Source organism: Artemia sp. Qi Xiang Cuo, chromosome 5 (assembly GCF_049724085.1).
Source record: "Artemia sp. Qi Xiang Cuo chromosome 5, ASM4972408v1, whole genome shotgun sequence".
NCBI lineage: Eukaryota > Metazoa > Arthropoda > Branchiopoda > Anostraca > Artemiidae > Artemia > Artemia sp. Qi Xiang Cuo.
In genome coordinates, this window is record NC_142798.1 from 1,335,096 (window position 1) to 1,356,615 (window position 21,520).

At 36.0% G+C, this 21,520-nt stretch overlaps 1 protein-coding gene across 1 annotated transcript in view; it reads left to right on the forward strand.

Moving 5' to 3' along the window:
- The window catches only part of Galphas (G protein alpha s subunit), a 148,707-nt gene that overhangs the window by 48,669 nt on the left and 78,518 nt on the right, over positions 1–21,520 (forward strand). Inside the window, exons 6-7 of the mRNA XM_089088670.1 lie at positions 7,407–7,461; positions 20,584–20,657. Of these exons, the coding sequence (XP_088944796.1) occupies positions 7,407–7,461; positions 20,584–20,657 (129 nt within the window). The remainder of the gene's footprint in view (positions 1–7,406; positions 7,462–20,583; positions 20,658–21,520) is intronic.

Below are 21,520 nucleotides of genomic sequence, written 5' to 3' on the forward strand. Positions count from 1 at the left end.
CATATTGCGGAATAATTTCGGTTCGTTTTGAGTTTGAATGTTGCTCCTTACTTTTAGTTGAAAAAACTTGCTTTTTTAAAATTTTGATTTTGAACAAGAAGCTCTTGTCAGTTTTAAATTTGCTTGGTTCTAACCTAAAGTTTGACTCTTTGTTATTTAAATTAGATAATAAAAAGGCCCTTTAAAGGTACTTTTGACTAAACCTATAACTAATCTAAACCTACCTTACTCTGTTAACCATCTTGGTAGATACGAGCACGGAAAAACAAAATTGTGTCAACACCATGACATGTGGAGCTTTTGAATCGGAATGGGACATATCCATTGACATTGCTCTAATATCCTTGTTTGTTTTTTTACAGCCTTTACCATATTTTTTGTTGTGTTTTTTTTTGCGTGATCTTTAAGTTATCTTATGTTTAACACACTAAAAAAAGCAAATATAAAAGAAGTACTCTGGAACAAAAATTATGAAATGTCAAAGAGGTTTTAAAGTATGTAAAAAAAAAACTATTAAAACTAGCAGGATTAAAAAGAGATAAACCACATAAAAACACAAGTAGCCTACAAATTTTGTCTTCTGGCTAAAAAAAGGACACAAATTAGCTAAAAAAAGAGACCATAAAAAGAAAGCTCAAAATTTTCGAGACAAACATTAAACAATTGAAAGGTTAAAAGCGTGAAGGGGGAAGGGATTCCCTTGTTTAACATACCATCTATGTGCTGGATGAAAGTGCTTCTATATCAGTGAAAAATTGTTTAGTGTAAGAATGGGGATATTTTATCAGAACGAGGGAGGCAAGGTTGAAGGGGGGGATTGACTAAGAGGGTAGTGTTTACGAAACGCATGGGAATTTTTATTCCATGGTCTTAGATGGATATAAAGGTCGTAAGAAAAAGCGGTCAACTAAACCTTTTCTATGTGGGAAAAAATTGTTTTTTTTTTCAGTCTAGGTAACAGTTTTACATGCCTATTTTACCGTTTTCCATCATCCGAACTTATCAGATGCACTGTGTTAATAACTCAATTTGTAGGTTTGAAGAAAAAAGCAATAGTTATTATGTTTGTCAAGATGTTAATATATTTATAATTTGATGATGATGAAGGTTATCCTTTGAGCAGCCCTCTGCTCTAAATGCATTCTTTGTCCTATTGACCTGACCAGTGGTAAAAGCCGGTTCAGTGGTGATCTTCAAGATAAGACTTTCTAACTTTTTTCCATTTCTCATTATTTTGTCTGTGTGTAGGTGTAACCTGACTTACCTGACACACGAAGAGACAAGAAATGGAACCAAGTTCCAGAAAATGTATTTTGTTAATTGATACATAATCTATACATGAGAAAAAGAATATTTAAGCTTCTTGGAAAGTTGTGAGGTAAATATCTTATGCAAGCTATCCTTTCTCTGCTGATACGAACAATCGTTTTTGCGGAATGATTTAATTTCTCCAATGCTGTCATTATGAATGAATAATTTTATTGAAAACACTTCAAATTGCAAAAAACTAGAGAAAGAGCAGAAGAAAAAAGTGAAAAAAAGACAAAAGTAGCATAAGCTGTACACACTTCATAACAAATAAGATACAACCCATTTAATGCTAGAGTACCAAGGACTTAAAAAATTTGTTTTTCTGACCATCTGGACCCATCAGTACCTGAAAACCATGATTATCTAAGATTTTTCTTTTGGTTGTTCCAGAATTGCAAAGTTTTTAAGGTAATACCACAGTTTCGTCGGTGTTGCCACGCTGAACCATCGGTATAAAAAAGCAAAAGTAATTATTTAAAATTGACCTGAATTCAAACATAAGCAATCAATGGATTCCCAAAGAGAGCTACACCTTGAAAAAGGAGTTACACCTTCTTAAGATCCTTGTTCAACTTTTTTTTTGCTGATTTTTTTCACCTGTTTTTGTTTTAAATTTGACCCCGCTACTACCCGAAACTATGTAACTGCAGGTGGACGCCTTTTTCATTAAAATTAGATTTTTCCAATTTTTGGCTAGGTAAGTTTTCACTCGACCTGTTTCAATAATCATATTTCATTTTCACTGTCTCTAAGAATTCAAAAAACGAAAAAAAAATTTACATTTAGAATATTCAGCTGTACGAAAATAACCCGAAAGCCAAGGCCGTATCCAGGGGGGGGGGTGTTAGGGAGTTTGACCCCCCCCCCCCCAAAAAAAAAAATGTTTGTCTGACTCGTAAAAACGTAACAAAATTGACATAAACAAATTTTTATGCGTTTTTGAGTTTTTTTATTTAACCCCCCCCCCCCCCCCAAAAAAAATGAGTAAAACCCCCTCCGAAAAAAAAATTCTGGATACGGCCCTGCCGAAAACAGGCATTTTTGTTCAAATACGAGATACCATTAATTAAAGGGATTTTTGCGAGTAGGTGTTTTTTTTTTATTTACTGACCAATTGCTGTATAAGAGTCAGTAATATTAAATTTTATTATTAGTTTGGTGTTCCGAATTTACTGTGGGAATTGGAGTAGATATTCGGCCAGTATTCGGCTAATCGAAAGAAAAACGAAAACCGACTGGTACATTTGATTGCTATATGTGTCAATGTTTCATCCCGGATGCGTCAAAAAGGCACCGTCCAAAACATACACACACGCCACAAAGAGACAGGAAACAGATCCAAGTTCCAGAAACCGTATTTTGTTAATTAATAGGTAATCTATACATGAGAAGAAGAATAATTAAGTTTCCTATAAAGAAGCAATGTGAATAACCTGTATTTTAAATAGTATTCTTTTTTGTCGGTATTGACCACAGTATAAAGATATAGCAGTAAGTTTACCGCAGATAATTTCTGGCTCTTCATTCTCGGTGCGAACAAACAGCTCCTCCCACTTATTCTTGCATTAGCGCGTACAAACAGCTCCTCTCATTTGATCTGCAATCAGCAGTCCAATTACCCTGGAACACGTATTTTGGCAGAAACTTTCTCAAAATGCCTTTAAAACCAACTCGAGACTTCGAAACCTACTGTTAATTCCTAAAAACATCTAATAATAACATCGCACTACTAATTACCGATTTTCATATATGTATTGGACTAAATTAATTTAAAATTAGTTTCTTCAAAATTTAGTGTTCCAACGTTAAAGCCAAGTTTCGAGTTCAAGAGACATCTGACTTGTCTACCCGTGAAAAGATCTAATGTCGCTTATGTTTCAACGTTCTCTGGAGCACTCGCACCTCGGGCCGGGTTTTTATAATGGGTGAGATAGGGAAAGATCATACTGCCTATAATTTATATACTGTGGTATTGACTATCCTTTCTGAAGAATTATTTAAGATGGTAAGTTCTAGGGCTACATTGGTGGATCCGGGTATCGCTGTTTGCCTATGTGTTTCAAAACCAATGTATAAAAAACGCTGTTTCTATTTGCCGAACAATTTTGTATGTACGACATAATTGTAGGATAAAATTAAAGAATTGAAATATTAAAGGAAATGCAAGGCAGATATAATTCTGAGTTTAGCTTCTGCTCCTTCAGGGGACGGAGCTTCGCTTGGTTTTCGCCTATAGAAGGACAGTTTTTGCAATCTCTTTCACAAAACAACTTAAATCTCATTTTTTTTTATTCCCAATAGAAAGTAAAATCATTAGGATAGTGGATGTCTGAGAATTTGTGACGCCTATGTCTGAAAATGATTTCCAAAATTAATTAAGACCATTAACAAATTTTCCCAAGTCGTGACCTATCTGGATTATTTTCCACACCGGCATACGAACAATTTTTATGTAACGAACGATCTTATTAAACGAACGATAATTACCGAGCGTAGCTTGGCCCCTTGGTATACAAATTGTTATTGTAATAATAGTCCTCAAATATTATGGTTTACCAGAAAAACTAGTGAGCATGATTATTTCCCTATACAAAGAAACTGAGTGCTGCGTTAAGACCGAAAATGGCACAGATTTTTCAAGATCATGTCTGGTGTGCGTCAGGGATGTGTACTTTCCCCATTTCTTTTTGTCGTCATAATGGACTACACTTAAGACGAAACTCTGGATATGGCGTTAAATTAAGTAGTAAGCAACTCTGATATAGATTTCGTGGATGACGTAGTCTTGTTAGAGCAGTGGTTCTCAAACTGTGGTACGCGTAACCTTGGGGGTACGTAATTTTTTTAGGGGGTACGCGGCCGGCCAACAAAAAATAAAACAACCCTTTAACTCTAGGAGTGGTAATTTTATTTATATTTTAACTATAGTTTACTTAGAACCGCTAGCTGAGAAGGGGTACCTAAAATGTTTTGTGGGTAAAAAGGGGTACAGTGTCTAAATGAGGTTGAGAACCACTGTGTTAGAGGATTCTTTACAGAGGTTACAACAGCTACTTGATGTAATTGTAGAAAATGCACAAAATGTCGGGCTAACCATTAACGTTGACAGATCAAAGAGCATTTCCATCTGAAGCTCACCGCTTGTTCTGCATCACAAGAATACAAATCTAGAACAGGTGAAGGATTTCAAATTCCTGGGTTACCTGACTTACCTGGGTAGCTGGATGTATTGTGATGGTGAAATCATGTACGAGATTAAATGCAGAATTGGTCAGTCAACCGGGGCTTTTATTAGACTAAGGCCCATTTGGAGGAGCAGCAAATATTCTTTGCGTCTGAACTTACGTGTATTCAGTAGTAATCTACTCTCCATACTCCTACGCTGGTCAATGCTGGAAAATGAATCAACAGCTCGAAAAGAGAATTCCTGCATTCGAAAATATGTGCCTAAGGAGTATTTTAAATATAAGCTGGCAACAGATAGTCGGTAACTCTGAAATTCGTAATAGAACCGGCCAGCCTCTCATTATTGTTGTTACAACGAAGAAGAGGTGGATATACTTAGGACATACACTCCGCATGAAAGAAGGCCACCTTCCTCGGACACTACGACTGGAAATCAGGCGACAGAAGAAGGAGATGTCATCCAAAGAATACTTTGCGGCGAACTTTTGACCGAGATCTGAGGACGGCTGAGACCTCGTTATTACCTGAATGGGAAGATGTAATTGCTGGAGTATCGCTTCGGGACGAGTGGAGAGGCTTCGTCGACGCCCTACGCGCCACTAATGGCTCCGGAGGAACTAATGTCTAAGGTAAGGTAATGCATAGTATTTAATGCGAAGCATTTGAAAATCCAAGAATCACTAAACTGCTATCAGACGGCAATGTATTTCTCTAAAAGTTCGGGATCAACTTATGTTTAAACAAATAAATTGCGTTTTGAATCTCCCCCTACTTGTGCTCAAGGCTTTAAACCTCGAAAGGTTTCTAATTTCAGTCAGCAGACGATATGTGCAAAATATTAAAAGGGCTGGGAGGGGGAAAGAAATTTTCTTGAAGTCGTGACCAGTCTAGATTGTGTTTTCACACCGGAAAACGGTTAAGTCAATTTTCAGGGGAAAATTATAGTGCTGTTGTTAAGAAAAAAAAATATACATGCATACATCTATACAAATATACAATTATTTTTGGTTTAATAATAAAATATGCATAATAATTTTCCACAAATAATGTGATAGTCTAATGTGAGTTTCTCAATTAACTCCATTTTAATTCGTATTGTTGTTGATCAATTGACTGTGTTTTGCTGGCTGCAAAGAAGTTTTTCTATGTACCTAAAATGCATCCCTCATTTGGTAAAATGCGTCGGTTGTCGTAAAAGTCTACAGGGTGCTGCGAAAACGCGCATCTTATGGCAAAAACCGACAGGTGTAATCAGAGGGTTAAAAAGTTCCTTTTTTATTCTGATATAATGAATGAGAAACTTAAACTAAATATAACCATTCAAATGGACAAGCCTTCTGTTGGTATGTCTTGTATGATTTCTGTAAAACAGGGCTGGGTAACTTATAGTCAGAGGGCCTCGTATGGCTCGCTGGTACTCGCAGTGGCCCACAAAGCTTTTTGTGAAGAGACTTGATACTGTGACGTGCACAAAGTAATATTCTATTTTTTAGCTTTGAAGTCTAACCATTAGCATGTAAAGTAAATGTATATTTAATTAGTTTTTACGAAGAGGAAGTAAACGCACGCATAGAAATATAACGTTTGTTTGAATTAAATAGTCTATATTAACTCTCGCATACGAACTCCGAAAGTAACTTATGTTTATAGGGTTACCAATAGCTTTTCTGGGCTTATATGCATGTAATGATCCTCGACTCTATGGGTCGGGGATCTCACCTTGGTGGAGGAATCCCACCGATTTTGGTCCGAAAGATCCTGCCCTTCCCCTTTTCCCCGTCTAAAAGAATCCTATGGCCATAATCATAAAATGTACTTTCTTTCTGTTTCTAGCTCCATCGCCCCCTAAGAGAAACTCCTCTGAGCTCCTTCTGAGGGGTCCAATCTCTCTGCAGCTATGGCTAAACACATGAATATTTTTCTTTATTTTCGCCCAGTAGTTTTTCGGATGTTGGACAAAAAAGCCACAGAACTAAAATATACCATTAAATGGTAGCAAAACTTATTTTCTTATTCTATATTTATAGATAATCCAGTTGGCTTTTTAGATATAGTTTTAAATTCATCATGTTGCTTTAAAAGGGTGAATGTAATAATTACACTGTGCTTTTTTTCTTATCCTCTAGTTGCAGCAGTATCCAATAAAGAGGCAATTGTATTCGTATGGGGTGTCAGTATCAAAAAGCCGTAAGATCAGTTAAATCTATATATCAAAGAAATAATGCCTATACCAAATTAATTTTATCTAAAAGCATGATAAAATAATGTGAAAAAACAGAAAAAAAGAGCCCCCGCCGTATCAAACAGCTGGTCAAATATATTATCAATTTCTACCTAGGTCCGTTCTGTCAGATCCGGAGGGATTTTGCCAATGATTTCCGCGAGGTTTTGTTTTGTGCTATCCTTTGACAGGTAGAGTACATGGCAGTGCTGTCCAGGGTCTTTGTTTCCCTAAACGTCCTAGATGTCACCACATGTCTCATATGAAACTTGACTGATTTTTTGCCCTTTTTTTTGGAAGAGTACATGCTTCATAAAATGTTTTCAGAATAGAAATTCTTTACTCGTTGGAATGTAGAGAAGACTACATAGTAAATATATAGTAACTATATATATAGTGCTATATATAGTAACTATATAGTAAATATATATATATTATATAGTATAGTAAATTCATTCTCGTTGGAATGTAGAGAAGACTGTATAGTAAATGTGTTCCAGGTTTCGTATTTATATAGTACTAAGATATATCAGAATCTGAGTATAAACAATATCTTGTAAGGCTTTTTCTTTTTTTTCTTTAGCTTGATTTTCACGAATTTAAAAATGGTTTTAAACGTTTTTTTTTGTCAACTAATTAGGACGTTTCCCAGACTTGCTTTTACTAAACAAGGTATATTTTTTTCCAGTTTTTTGGATCGAGTGTCTCTAGTTAAGGATCCCACCTACACGCCAAGCGAACAGGTTAGTTTTTATTGAATTTTGCTATATTCATTGACAGTTGGTCACTTACACAGACCAGTATTTACGGACAGAATGAAGAAGCGAAAAGAAAATAACCGGGAAGGAAAGAAGAGAATTCTTTGACCAATTTTGCATTCTTTGGATTGTATCCTTCCAGTGACAGGAAAATTAATTATGACTTTTCCTGATTCTTAAATCAATTTCACTATCAAATCGAAATTTAGCTTTGTTTTAGGAGCATAAAAAAAAAAAAAAAAATAATATATGCCCCGTGAAAACATTCCAAATGCTTCCACAAGGTTGAACACTATGCATAGGTGCTTTATAATTTTATCCATATGTTTTTTTTAGTAGAACATAATCTGCTTTTCTAGAGCTGCCATTACGATGCGCCAGTTTTTTTAAAAATAAATTCATACAATTTTCAGATGCAGGTAGAGTAGGATTAGCTTAATTTCCAGCCCCCCCCCCCCCCTATACTTCGATGCTGGTGGCATTGCGACTCTCCAACACAAATGTCTCATGATATAGCTATTCAAGGTGAATAGTCCTGTATTTTAAAAGCTTGGGTTTGGGACATTTAGAGGTAAATTTTTGTCTTAATATTTGTAAAAGTAGGTGGCCTCTCCTCCCAAGAACCTGTTTTTTCGTGGGAAATTATGCAGTATTTGTTCAAAACTACCAAAATTGAAGTTGTAAGCTAAGGACTGCTTTAAAGCTTCATACTGTTTTAAGCAAAAAAAAAAAAAAAAAAAAAAAAAAAGAAAAAAAAAAGAGAAATAGAAATAATAGAGATTTTGTCTTTTCTTTGTGTCTGTTTGCAAATGTCTCACTGATATCTTTTAAGATTTTTCATCTTAAAAAAAAGTTTCTAAAGCGGCTATACATAATTTTTTGAGCAAGTCTAAGTTAAGCGTCCATACAACACGGATCGGTTGATGCTTCCGTAACCGCGTGCAAAAAAGCCTGCTGTTTAGTCATTTGTTAGATGTAAATATTGGCAAGGGAAGGGAAATTGTACTTTGTGTCAAAAATGTACTATGAAAAAAAGAAGTGCAGGTAAAGTGTTTGTTATATACTGTCAAGCTACTCTTTTTTTAAATCAAGTGCTAAAAATAGGACTTGCTTTATCAGTAGTAAGGTTATTGCTTCCCTTCACGAAAAAAATGTAAGAGGTGGACGATCCTCGATCTTCCTGGGAAAGCAACACCAAATTTTGTTCTTTACTAAAAACATGCTGCTTGGAAGCAGAGCCATTGTTTTTATTTGGAATTTGAATTCTTTATTTTCTTTTTTCATAAAATGAATACCTAGAAAAGGACCTGATTTGAGCACCCTTGTTCAACTTTTCTCCAACAAAGAAATTTACAAAGTAGATAAAGATTGATAAAAACTATGTATAAAAAATCTATGAGTTGTTCCCATTTGAGCCTCAGTGTTCACTCTCTTGCTCAGTGAGGATCGATTAATTAATCAAACAAACGGCAGAAGATAAGATAGTTGAAATGGAAAGGCGTCTAAAATTAGGCTCTCTTGATAGGCAAACTCCTGAGAAAAATCAAAGCTAGAGTCCCTTTTCATTTTCTTGACTTTTGAGATCAAATGAGAATAAAATCAAGGCTATTAATGACTACAAATTTTTGTCTATTGCTTCAGATTTATATTCAAGAGGAAATTTGCCTTTTAACAATCAAAGGATTTGATTGTACTTTGAGTTATGAAGCAGCCTATGCTTGAAGACTTGGCTTAATTTGATAATGTACTTTAGACCCAAATAAATAGAACTAGCAAAGTAAATTGAATTCATAATAGAAAGAAGTACAAAATCAAAGTTCTTCGTTTGAAATTGAATAACAATTACGCGTGTGACTTCAGTTATTAAATGATTTTTTCTCAACTTCAATTGAGCTGCATTTCGCTTAAAATCTTAAGAAAAAGCGCCCAGTCATAATTGTTCAACTCAAATTGAGATGAAAAAAGGTACTTGTTAATTAAACGAAACACAGTCGAGAAATTTGCTGAATGTAAAATTTCAGAAAACCGGTTTCATAGCCACAAAGACAAATGACGGGTGACAGAATGCATTGGACTTATATAATTTGGGCCACATAAACAACAAAAACAAGAAGTACAGTAGGGAATTCTTTTCGTAAGACAGTGAAGACAATTTGAATGAATATTTCGGTCCTATGTCCAAGGGTTGTTCTCAGCAAGACAAAAATATACAAAAGAAGAAAAACTCACAACAATATGCGACCAATAAAACTAACAAGCAAAATTTTTCAAAACAGTTCCAGCACCAAAAATAGTCTTTGTCGCTATTTTTGGGCCACGTATTTGCACATTAGGGGAGTGGGGTAAGGTTAGGCTAGTGGCACTGTCCATATACTTTACCCCTTCCCCCTCTAATGTGCAAATATATACCCCGAATTATATTATTATATAAACAAAATGTTATATTTCATTAGGTATAACCTATCTTCACTTCTTGGGTGTGTTTTGTTTAATTTACAAGTACCAAATATATATATATATATATATATATATATATATATATATATATATATATATATATATATATATATATATATATATATATATATATATATATATATATATATATATATATATATATATAGACAAGTTAAGTACTTGAAAGGAGGAGAATTTATCATGCTAGCAGGGGCCATCTTTACTCTACGGGTGTTGATATTAAGGTACATCTTTTCCCTTAATGAAAATGGTGCGTGTTGAAATATATGTAGCGTTTGATTGGAATTAATTAGTTGAAATTTATATTTTTGATTTGAGTGATGGGTGTAAAAGTCGAAATTAAAATGATGTTTAGTGTTTAGTGTAGAATTTAAATATGAGCTTAATGTGTTGCCTGTTACAGGATGGGATCGTTTTTTGTATGGGCCATCGATATTTGATAACAATTACAGGATTTTTTTTTGTTCAAAGTTGACTGCACGCAAGTAAATTCGAAAGCTTTTAATCTTGTAACAAAAAGAAAAACAGATTTTGTTGTCATGTGCTTCCGTTTTAAAAAGTTCCTTTGGTTTGCTTTGGTGACTTGTATTTCTAAACCAGCTACATTATTCCTTATTTCTGGAGAGAAAAATAATACCGGCTTTTTAAAATTCGGGCTAATTAATGCTGACTAACATATCGTGACAAACAAGGAAATGCAATTTCGTAAGAGACAGGTTGGCTCCGCCTTTTTAAAACCTGATTGGTTGTTTTGTGAGAAATATTAAGCCAATAAAAAGAATGAAGAATTTTCGAGTCACAATATTTTTTGCTTATAATCTTGTTCTCTGTGCTGCACTCAATACTTGGCGAAAAGGTTACTAAGGGCCATAAAGACTTCATGTTTCGAATCGCGGATTACCTTTTGTGAAGGATCCCCCTTCCATCTTTGAAATAAACTTCACCTACTTCACCCATTTAACTCTACTAATTTTACCCTTAATTTTACTTTTTATTTATATTTAACTCGCCCGTTTTTGTGTTTTTAAATTAAGTAAATTGAATTCTACCCTTAATTCTACTCGATAATCTTCTCTAGAATTAGTACTGAACATTCTGTTGTAAGAAAAAATGATCCACTTTCAATATTTCAACTGTCGTCAAATTAAGATGGTATTTAACTCTGGAATTTTTCTTAGCAGTTGAATATATAAATTCACTGTTCTATTACTATTTGCCCATCGGGCATTATTTTTACCAGACTGATTTATAACAGCTCAATTGTTATATATGGTGGAGACTTAATTGATTCATGAGAAAATTTCTCTATAGTTAAGTCTCAAACGATGTCGCCGCTAGAGGGTGGCATTGAATGGGAAAGGTAGTAGGGGTACATTTCCTCCTTCGATTTTAGAGTGTCTGAAAATGACAATTTAGTCGATGAAAAATCATAATCATAATGGCCGTTTAATAACAAATCTTAAACTTGTACGAAATATTATTAGGATGACCCTTTAATTCTGCCCCTAAAATAGAAATACACTTGTCTCTTCACTAGAATATTTACTTGTTATATACCATACACAGGTTAGGTTTTACTATTTTTCCTCTGACTCTTTTTATTTATATTTAACTCGCCCATTTTTGTGTTTTTAAATTAAGTAAATTAAACAGGCCTAAAAGCACAAATTAAATTACCTAGTAGATTTTGGCAGCACAAATTAGTGGTATATGTCTTTGTAGAAGTTCTGCTACGTATAAACATTATTTTTGGCACTTTGTTTTTGCTCTAAAATTAACTTAACAAAAATATCTTATCAGTCTTGAAAAACTAGCTGTTAAAATCCCTTTTTTTTAACTTCTTTGCTTTTACTATCTATTCCAATCAAGTTTGAAGTTTAGCTACTAAAAGAATGTATTTGTTATGTGTATTGTAGTATATTTTTGCGTCTATGTTAATTTTTGTTGTATACACAAGTAGTCTACACCCAAAAGAAGTAAATACTAAGGAGCAAAATGTTTTGGATTCGCAAGATTTATGCTTGAGACTTTCTGGCTCTTTGACCTCATCTGACTAGAACTGGGCGGTACATGGTTTTAATACCAACGAATCGGTACTCTTGGGATATCATCTCGAAGCATCGATTGATTCATACCTATCGATTTATATTGTTTGCATTTAATTTATATATTTCATTGCAGTTTTACATATATACAGAATCAGCGTTTATACAGAAGTGGACGTGCGCTTGGTTGAGAATTGTTTGTCCAAGGGGCTCAGGTTCGTTCCCTGGCGTGGCCAGTCATTTGGTTTGGGACGTGGGTCAGTGATGTGACTCTGTAAGCTTAGCCAGAGTCGACCCAGCTCTAAATGGGCACCTGGAGATATCGGGTGAAGGTAAGCAGCAAGTGTGTGAGAAAGCACAGGATGACTGAAGATCAGCACCGCCGGTTTGGACCTTAAGGGTCTAGTGCCGTCATACTTACTACTTTTTTTAATCAGGGTTTAAGAAAACTTCCATCTACGCTCATATTTAAAAATATGTTGATTTGTTGATTACAACATCTTGAATGAAAAACGAAGAAGGACAAATAAAAACTGAAGAAACGAAGGGATTGAACAGCAATGAGGATAATGTTCTTCCAGTAAATATGAAATACAAAACAAGTGATATTTTGGCAAAGACCTCCGTCAAGGCATCTTCAGTGTTCAAAATTGAGAAAGTTTTAATGATGTATTGTCAGTGTGGTCTTGAATCCTATTCACAACTTCCTTCTTCATATTGCTTTACAATATATATGTATCGATACCTTTTAGAAGTTTCGTATCGAGTTTCGATACCCAATACCCAGTCGATAATTGGCTGTTTCGAGCGGCAAAAATTTTCTACCTTTAAGAAAGTGTGATAACCCTTACGGGTTAACACCGTGGTAATAAAACAATTTATCTCTTGCAATGCAAAGAATAATTTTCAATGTCTCATGTAGTTCAGCCTTTTGACCTTGGATATAGAATTTCTGAGTTTCTTTTTCCCCCCTCGGAAACTTTTTTTCTGACTGTTCTATCTTGATAAATGAGTTTAGAATTACCACTCTGTATTGTTTCCAATAATTTCCCCTATGTAGCCCACACCTAAGGAAAAAGGCCAGGTACAAAACTATTTTTCCCTCGCAGTCCTATCAAGGAAAAGGTCTTTGTCCCTATAAATAGAAACAGAACTCCCTCTCAAGGGACTTGGATAAGGTTCTCTAATCGTTTTGAGATGACTTGGTAATCCGTGAAAATTAATTGCATTAACACAGCCCTCCCTCCAACCCCTTTAAAAAATACAATGGATTTGAGAAAAAAGGTTCAATATCTGGCAGGCTCGATAATAGAATATTGTCAAGGATAAAGAGACGGAATCAATAGATATTAATTGATAATCAAGGCTCTGAGTTTAACAAAGTTCTTGTCAATTAGAACAGGCACTTGAGGTAATATGTCCTATTAGTTGGGAAGCTCTTTATATCAGATTACAAAGGAAAAAAGAAGAAGACAAGCATCGCCAATTACCGATGGTCCAGGCGGTAGCTGTCACATCAAGTATACCAAAAAGAACGATATGTCACCTTGAAAAGAGCTTTTTAATTCTAAAATTTAAAAAAAGGAAGTTTGCATCGGAAAGTAAAGAGTAACATTACAACTTCAAAACAAACAAGAAGGTTAGCTACTGTTCTTTACGCTGGATTTTAACTAGTGCTTTACTGAACTAAATTAAAAAAAAACAAATTTTTTTAACTGAAAGTAAGGAGCAACACTAAACTTAAAGTGAAAAGAAATTTTTACGTATATGAGGGGGGCCGCTCTCTCGTCAACACTTCGCTCTTTACGCTAAAGTTTGAATTTTGTCCCAATTCTTTAAGAATGACTCCTGAATCACAAAGGCCATTTAATTAGAATAAAAGATCTTTTAACTGTGCTAAAAACAACTTCGATGTTTAAAAGCTTAAAGCTCTCGTTAAGAACCAGAGTTTTCGCAATAATAGGGGATTTTACTCCCTCAGCACCTATTTTGCACACAGACAAAATATATTGATCAAATGAAGGCACGTCAGGGGGGGGGGCATCCCCCTCTATATTTATCTGATGCAACCCTCATCGAAAGTTTTAAAACGAATGCCGAAAAATTTGCATTTCGAAGATTTAGGCTTCCCTCTACTTTGTCCCGGCACAGTGGATTGATGCTCAGATTGGCAATATGGGGCACAAGAATCGACCCCGCTGTAAGAAGGCTGGGCCACAGCCTTCCTACTTGTCCCTGTAAAAATGTTTTGCAACTGAAACGTCGTATTGATGCCTACGCGTCAGCAGGGGCCCTGGAGGATCTTTATCCGATCCTATCTCCCCCATCCCACCCTTCATCAGTAGATTGAGGAGGGGGCAGCCGCTCATATACATATATGATGCCTACGCATCAGCAGTGGCCCTGGAGGATCTTTATCAGATCCTATCTCCCCCATCCCACTCTTCATCAGTAGATTGAGGAGGGGGCTTCCTCATATACGTAATAATTTCTGTTCGTTTTAAATTTTAATGTTGCTCTTTACTTTCAGTAGAAAATACTTTTTTGTTTAATCCAAATGAAAAATCCAACAACTTAGCCAAGACACAGCAAGACCGCCGAGCTTTCGGACGTACTCTTGTTGTACTTTCATGCTATGCAATGCTTTTGGTATATGTAAGCCCACATGGGATATTTAAATTGGTATGGTGTAAGGCAGTCTTTTCTTGGATTTTAGTTTGGGTGGGGGGGGGGGTGGTTTAAATATTTTTATCGGCTTTTTAACCTGCAATTTGTGAATCGGAAAAATAATTTTTTTTTTTTTAGGTGAATTAGTCTTTCCACCTGCGTGTTACGACCAATATGTGATCTGAAGAAATATTTCGAGGGGGGATGGGGGGGGGGGGGTTAAACACGGTACCTTTCCCCCTGGATAAGTCCCTGGCATAAGCGATAGGAGTTGAATCCCTATAGAAATCGCTGTTTCATCATCGACCCTGTTATAAGCGATAAAAAATAGTGTTTGGAGTTGTTGTGACACTTTTGTAGCATAAAATATGAAATTATTTTAATTTCAATTATTTGTCAAATAATTTCAATCATTTTAATCTGAATTTCAATTTTAATAATTTTCAATAATCTATTAATAATTTTCACTAAATAATAATAATTTAATTTTAACAATTTCAATTATGTTTAGTTTATCTTATTAATTGATTAATTATAATTAAATTTTTAGAAAATTAGTATAGTTTTTGTAGCTAAGTGTGGGTTTTAGGCCCCTTTGGATCAACATTATTCAATAAAAGTGTTTCACTGGAGGTAGGTATTATCCAGATTTCGTAGACAGTCTATACACCTCAAAGAGATACTTTTCAAAGGTAGATTTTCAAATGGAAGTACATAGTTCCTTGGATAAAACTTGGATATTTTTTGGGGATAGTGTAAATCCTCTTTCCTCAAATAATAATTTGTGTCTAATACCCTTATTTTACCTAACACAATGTCAGAATTTAAAATTATCCAAATGTCCTCCTCCAGTTTATCCTTCCTTATCTTGTTTTTGCCCTAGAAATTTTGACTTTAACACGCTGTTGAACATAAATTGTCTCCAACAATGAACAATATACTTTACAAAATAGCCATCATTTATACGTAACTGCAATTGAAACAGATTTGAACATGTTTATCTGGCTCAACAAATTAATTAAATACTCCTTTTATGCTCTCAGCAGTATGATTTCTATTTTTCAGAGACAAGAGTTGGGTAACGAATAAAGTTGCATTTTAATTAATTTCATCGTCATCCTGTTCGTGCCCTGGCTGCAATTCCGCATCTCAGCTAACCACTAAATAAAGTATGTAGCGGACCTTAACCATAACAACAAAAAAAGATGACATCTATTTATTCTGTCTTTCAGTTAGTGATAGTTTCCGTGCATCATTAACAAAAGAATATACATTATTATATATATCAAATCATTATGCTGATTCCAAATATATAAAATGCATTGAATTTAGTTTATCCATAAAAGGCTACGAGCACGAGAAAATTTACCTGAATTTCGAAAAAAGGAGAACCCCTCCCCCCTAAAAGTCAAGGAATCGTAATGAAAATCACACCATCAGATTCAGCGTATCAGAAAACCCTACTGTAGAGGTTTCAAGTTGCCATCCTCAAAAATGTGGAATTTTGCATTTTTTGCCAAAAGAAAGATCACGAATAAGTGTTTACTTGCTATTTTTGTTGTTGTTGTTTTTTTTTCAGTTGTGAATGCATAGAACCAGTAGTACTAGAATTTCGGGAGCGGGCTCATTCGAGCGGAAATTAAAAGTTGTAGTGCCATTTTTAAGTGACTAAAAAGATTTGTGTGCAGCTAGCCCCCTCCTACGCCTTCTTTTTCGCCAAAGTCGTTAGATCAAAATTTTGAGGTAGCTATATTGTGTAGCATAGTTGAAAGGTCCTATAACTATGCCTTTGGAGATAATATGACCCCAACAGCCCCTGGGGAGAGGTCTTTAAGTTATGAAATACTCTTATTATTTTACGTATAATATTTTTTATTGGGAAGTCTGCAGATTTTTTGGTCGGGGGGGGGGGGGGTTCACTGATATATTTTTTCACGGGGAGGTAAGCTTCCGAGGGAGGGGGTGAACTTTCCAGGGGAAATTTTACACTTTGCTGACTCAATTTTACATAAGGACTATCCCAGTTGTTTTGTCGAATTTGCCTGCGAGCTTGAGTGCCAATCCTACCAAGCGAAAGAAGTTCTTGAGGAAAATTGGACCCGCTGATAAAATAGACAGAATCGAACAACGAAGAGACAGGCTGTTTGTACATATGATAGACGAAACATCCGCAAGTGTTGTCGCCTCGGGAGCCCAAGGCGAGCATAATATCCGTAGCAAGGTACTGCGCTCAGAATACCTCGGCATCCTTTACATTGACAAAGATTATGACGTTTCAACTATTCCCAACCTAATTAGCGGTATTTCCCAAGCCAAGCTCTTTAGAAATTCCTCAGTTGTCCAGCTCACGTTCGTTACTAAGATTGACTTCGATCAGGCTCTCAAGTTTGGAATCAAAGCGGAATGCACTATTTTTTCTGTGTCAGCCCCTTACAAAGCCGCTGCTGTGCTATAAATGTCAAGGTTTTGGTCATCGTGCAAACCTGTGTCAGAAGGACACTAAACGTAGCAAGTGTTCCGGTGATCATACCTACTCCGAGTGCACCTCAGATGTGATCAAATGTGCCAACTGCGGATCCAACCATGTAAGTAACAGCTTTCGGTGCCCGAACCTGAAAATTGCAGCTCGTGGTCCAACTCCAGACCAAGCTGCGCCGAATAACTTAAATCGTAAACCGGCTCGATAAATGGCGAAGTACGTGTGTCCTGTCAAAACATAAACGGTGCTAGAGAAAAACTAGACATACTTCAAATAGTGTATGGTGCTTTCGATATAATTTGTGTTAATGAGCATCTGCTTAATGAAGATAATAGCACAAGACTGATTACTTCTTCTGATCATCAGCTTTTTATCTACCCAGCTAAAAGTACTGGGGGTCGACCCTCGGGGGGCTTAATGATAGCTGTTAGAAAACAGTATAATTGTAATCTGTTTGAGTCAAATGATGTGTGTCTTGCGGTAGAATTTAGTGGTTTTGTTGCTGTTTGTGTTTATATGCCTACAAACTATAGAAATGACCGATCGAGTCAGAAGTTTGCCTCTGCCTGCTCGTCATTGTCGAAATTACTTGAAAGAATTGCTATTACCCGTAAATCTTGTGTTATTATGGGTGATTTTAATACGGACATTATTGATAATACCATTGGTCGCTCACAAATGTTAAATGCTACATTGCCGAAAAATTTCTATTGTCTACAGAAAAATAGATCGTTTACCTATGTACATAATAGTGGTAGCACTTCTGATCTCAATTTCGTGTTTAGTGATATGAGGGATCTCCAGCGGCAGATAGTTAATGTTTCTGACGACTTTCTTTTAAGTGACCATTCGCATCTTGAGTTTCATTTACCACTCAGTTCTTTTGAGTCATATGCTCGCTCTACACCCAAGTGGTTCACTAAACAGAACTGGAGTCCTATTGATACATTTACTTACCAGATTCTACTTGATTCGTACTTAGATAAGATAAGGGTTCCGTTTCATTTGCTCTCGCGGGTAAAATCTGACCGGCTTCTCGATTTGAATTGTTATTTGCTAGAACTGGTGCATAGTAGGAAAACGGCTGCATCCGTTGCAGTTCCGTCGGAAAAATTAAAGCTGAATACCCGTAAAAGAGGCTGGTCAGATTTTCCTGGTTTGAAGGTTGAAAAGTCTCGCCATGTGTTTTGGAGACAAATTGGGTTGACTGGGAAAGACCACGTTCAGAATGGGTATTTAAAATTAGGAAGTCGAGTAAACACCAATATCAAAAGAAGGTGAAATCTTGGAAAAGAAGTCGGGTTAAGGAGCTATCGCGGGAAATAAAAAATAATCCTCGTCAGCTATGGCGAGAAGTGTCTAAACCCATCCGTTCTTCTTCGTCACCGCCTGATAGCATTGAAATAAATTGATGGTTCGAACCTTTTTTTTTCAATGTTTTTGGCTGATCATCCATTATTAGAAAGTAATTTCCGGGACATTCTGATGCAGCATTTTGATCGACTAAACCAATACAGTAACTGGCTTACTATTTCCCCGTCATGTGTTGAATCTTATTTCGTCCTCTTCGTTTAGGAAACTCGCCTGGGGCAGATGGTATTCAGCCGGAACATCTGAGGTATGGTACCCCTAAACTGTTTAGTCACATAGCTTTATTGTTCCAAGCAATAGTATCGCAACAGTCTGTCCCACAGGGTTTGTGTAAGGGGGTCGTTACCTGTATACATGAGAAGGGGAAAGGCCCTAAAGATTGTTCTTCATGTAGGCCCTTCACTATTAGTTCAGTTCTAGCAAAGTTACTGGAGAAGATACTGTGCCCTATAGTGGCAGCGCGGGCGGATGTGGGTGACAATCATTTCGGTTTCCGGTCCGGTCTCGGTGTTCAGAATACACAAGCAACTTTTATTTCAATTTTTGTAAAGTTCAAGAAACGAAAAACTCCATTATTCGTCTGCGCAGTAGACATATCTAAGGCGTTCGATTCTGTCTTATATTCGCAAGCAGTCATGTCACTACTGAGAGCAGAAGTTGATCCCTTTGCTTTTAATTGTATGAAGCAATAGTATCGGAAATCTCTAGTAAGAATTTGGTCTGTTGGACAACTTTCTAGGCGTATAAATATATGTAGGGGTGCCAAACAAGGCTCTGTAATCAGCCCATTTATATTTAACAATCCAGTACGTTCTGCAACAAAATCGGTAGAAGATTTTTTGATAGATGATGGAATTGATGCTAGTCATCTATCTTACGCAGACGATCTACTTTTGATAAGTGATAATTTAGAATCTTTACAGAAAGCTATTAATGCCGTGTCGTCTGCACTTGATGATATTGGACTAACAATAGAGCCGTCTAAGACTGAATTCGTCGTCTTGAACGACGAAACATTGCCAAATCGTGTTGTTGATGTTTGCGGGAAGACAGTTCTCCAAAAGGATAAGTTTGATTATCTCAGACTCCGGTATGGGAATTCTATCAAAGCTACTAAAAATTTAGTTATTGCAGCACTTAAAGAAAAACTGCGGATAACTTACGGTATGCTAGCACGAACTAAAGGTAAATTTGAAAAAATTACGCTCGGTCGTCTCTGTAATGCCATGTTCGCGCCACATGTCTTTTTTTTAACCCCTTTATGGAATTGCTTTAGTAAAACCGAACGTAACCAAATTCGTTCAATTTTTTTTTCGGTATTGCAAATATTTATTGAGAATTCCCATATGGTTCAGAAACTCTTATGTTTCGCAGAGGTACTATATTTTTGAGATAAGTAAGAAAATGGATGAGTTGTATACCCGTTTGAAAAGTGGAAATAGAACAATCCACGACTTTCCATTGGCTAGTCTTTTGCATTAAAATCCTGATTTTGATTTCCTTTGTTTTTCTCTTTTCCATAGTTATCGCAGTTTAATTTTGTTTTGTAGCGTTGTGTGATTTTTTCGTTATTTCTTTTTTCGTTTTTGTAATTAAAACTTAAAACGAAAAGAAATTATTACGTATATGAGGGGGTTTGTTCCCTTCTCAATACCTTGCTCTTTACGCTAAAGTCTGACTTTTTGTCCCAATTCTTTAATAACGGCTCCTGAGACACAAGGGCTGGTGAATTTGAACAATAAGAATTTTTTTTTAAGTGCTAAAAAACTTTAACATGAAGAGCGGGGTAATGAAGAAGAGACAACCCCTCTCACACTCGTTTAAGTTTTAATGTTGCTCCTTCCTTTCAGTTTAAAAAACTTCCTGTTTTCTAACGTTTAAATGATATTTGACATTAATGCTGCGCTACATAGCATCTCGCCTATATAGGATTCAAAATTCTTTAGCTGAGCCTTTGGTACATTTATTGTTCTCTTTGACGTTTTTCACGTACGTTGTTGTGTTTTTGTTGATTTTAGTTGAAACTGCTCAGTGGAAACGATTTTACTTATACTATTTTTCTTTTAGGACATATTGCGCTGTCGAGTCTTGACGTCTGGTATATTTGAAACCCGTTTCACTGTAGATAAAGTCAACTTTCAGTAAGTTCTTCCACTTTCTTGTGCACTAGTAGGCTGCTTTCCATAGGCTTTGTTTTTACTCCTAAGGGTTTCCTTAAGCTGTGACACCTGCAAAAAACTCACCCTACGATCTAATAGCCAGAGGTGGATAATTTCGGAGACCATACTGCCTTTCCATGACGATAAATAAATAAAAGATCAAATAAGGATCAAATCCTTGTAATAGACAGTGATTTTCACAAACAGTGATAAAATTTCACAAAAATACTAGATATTTCGGTCACATATGCAGTGACCGAAATATCTAGTATTAAAATTTAATCACTATTTTTGAAAATCACTATCTACTATGAATTTACAATTCATATTTACCTGAATTTACAGCGGAGGAGATAAAAGCTGCCACCCGCAAGCTAAAGAATAACAAAGCGCCGGGAATATGTGGCCTAACATTGGAATTCCTTTAAAATGGGGGTCCAGCCATGATCCTCTGGCTACAAATGCTGTTTAACCTTGTGTGGCACTCTGAAAAAATCCCCTCAGACTGGAAGAAGGGCCTACTTGTGCCAATCTACAAGAGGAAAGGGAGCAAAGAAGAATGCATCAATTATCGTAGCATAACTTTACTCTCAGCTCCTGGAAAGCTCTTCGCTATGCTGCTTCTCAAACGGGCAACAAGATCCCTCCATGCCCTGCATCGCCCCCAGCAAGCTGGCTTCATGCCAGGCAGGTCCACCACCGAGCGAATCCATACGATTAGACAGCTAGTAGAGAAAACTCTTGAATATAAGAGGAAGGCATACATTGCCTTTGTCGATTTTCGATCTGCCTTCGACACTGTTGATAGGCAGTCACTATGGCTAATCCTCCAGTCTGCTGGTGTA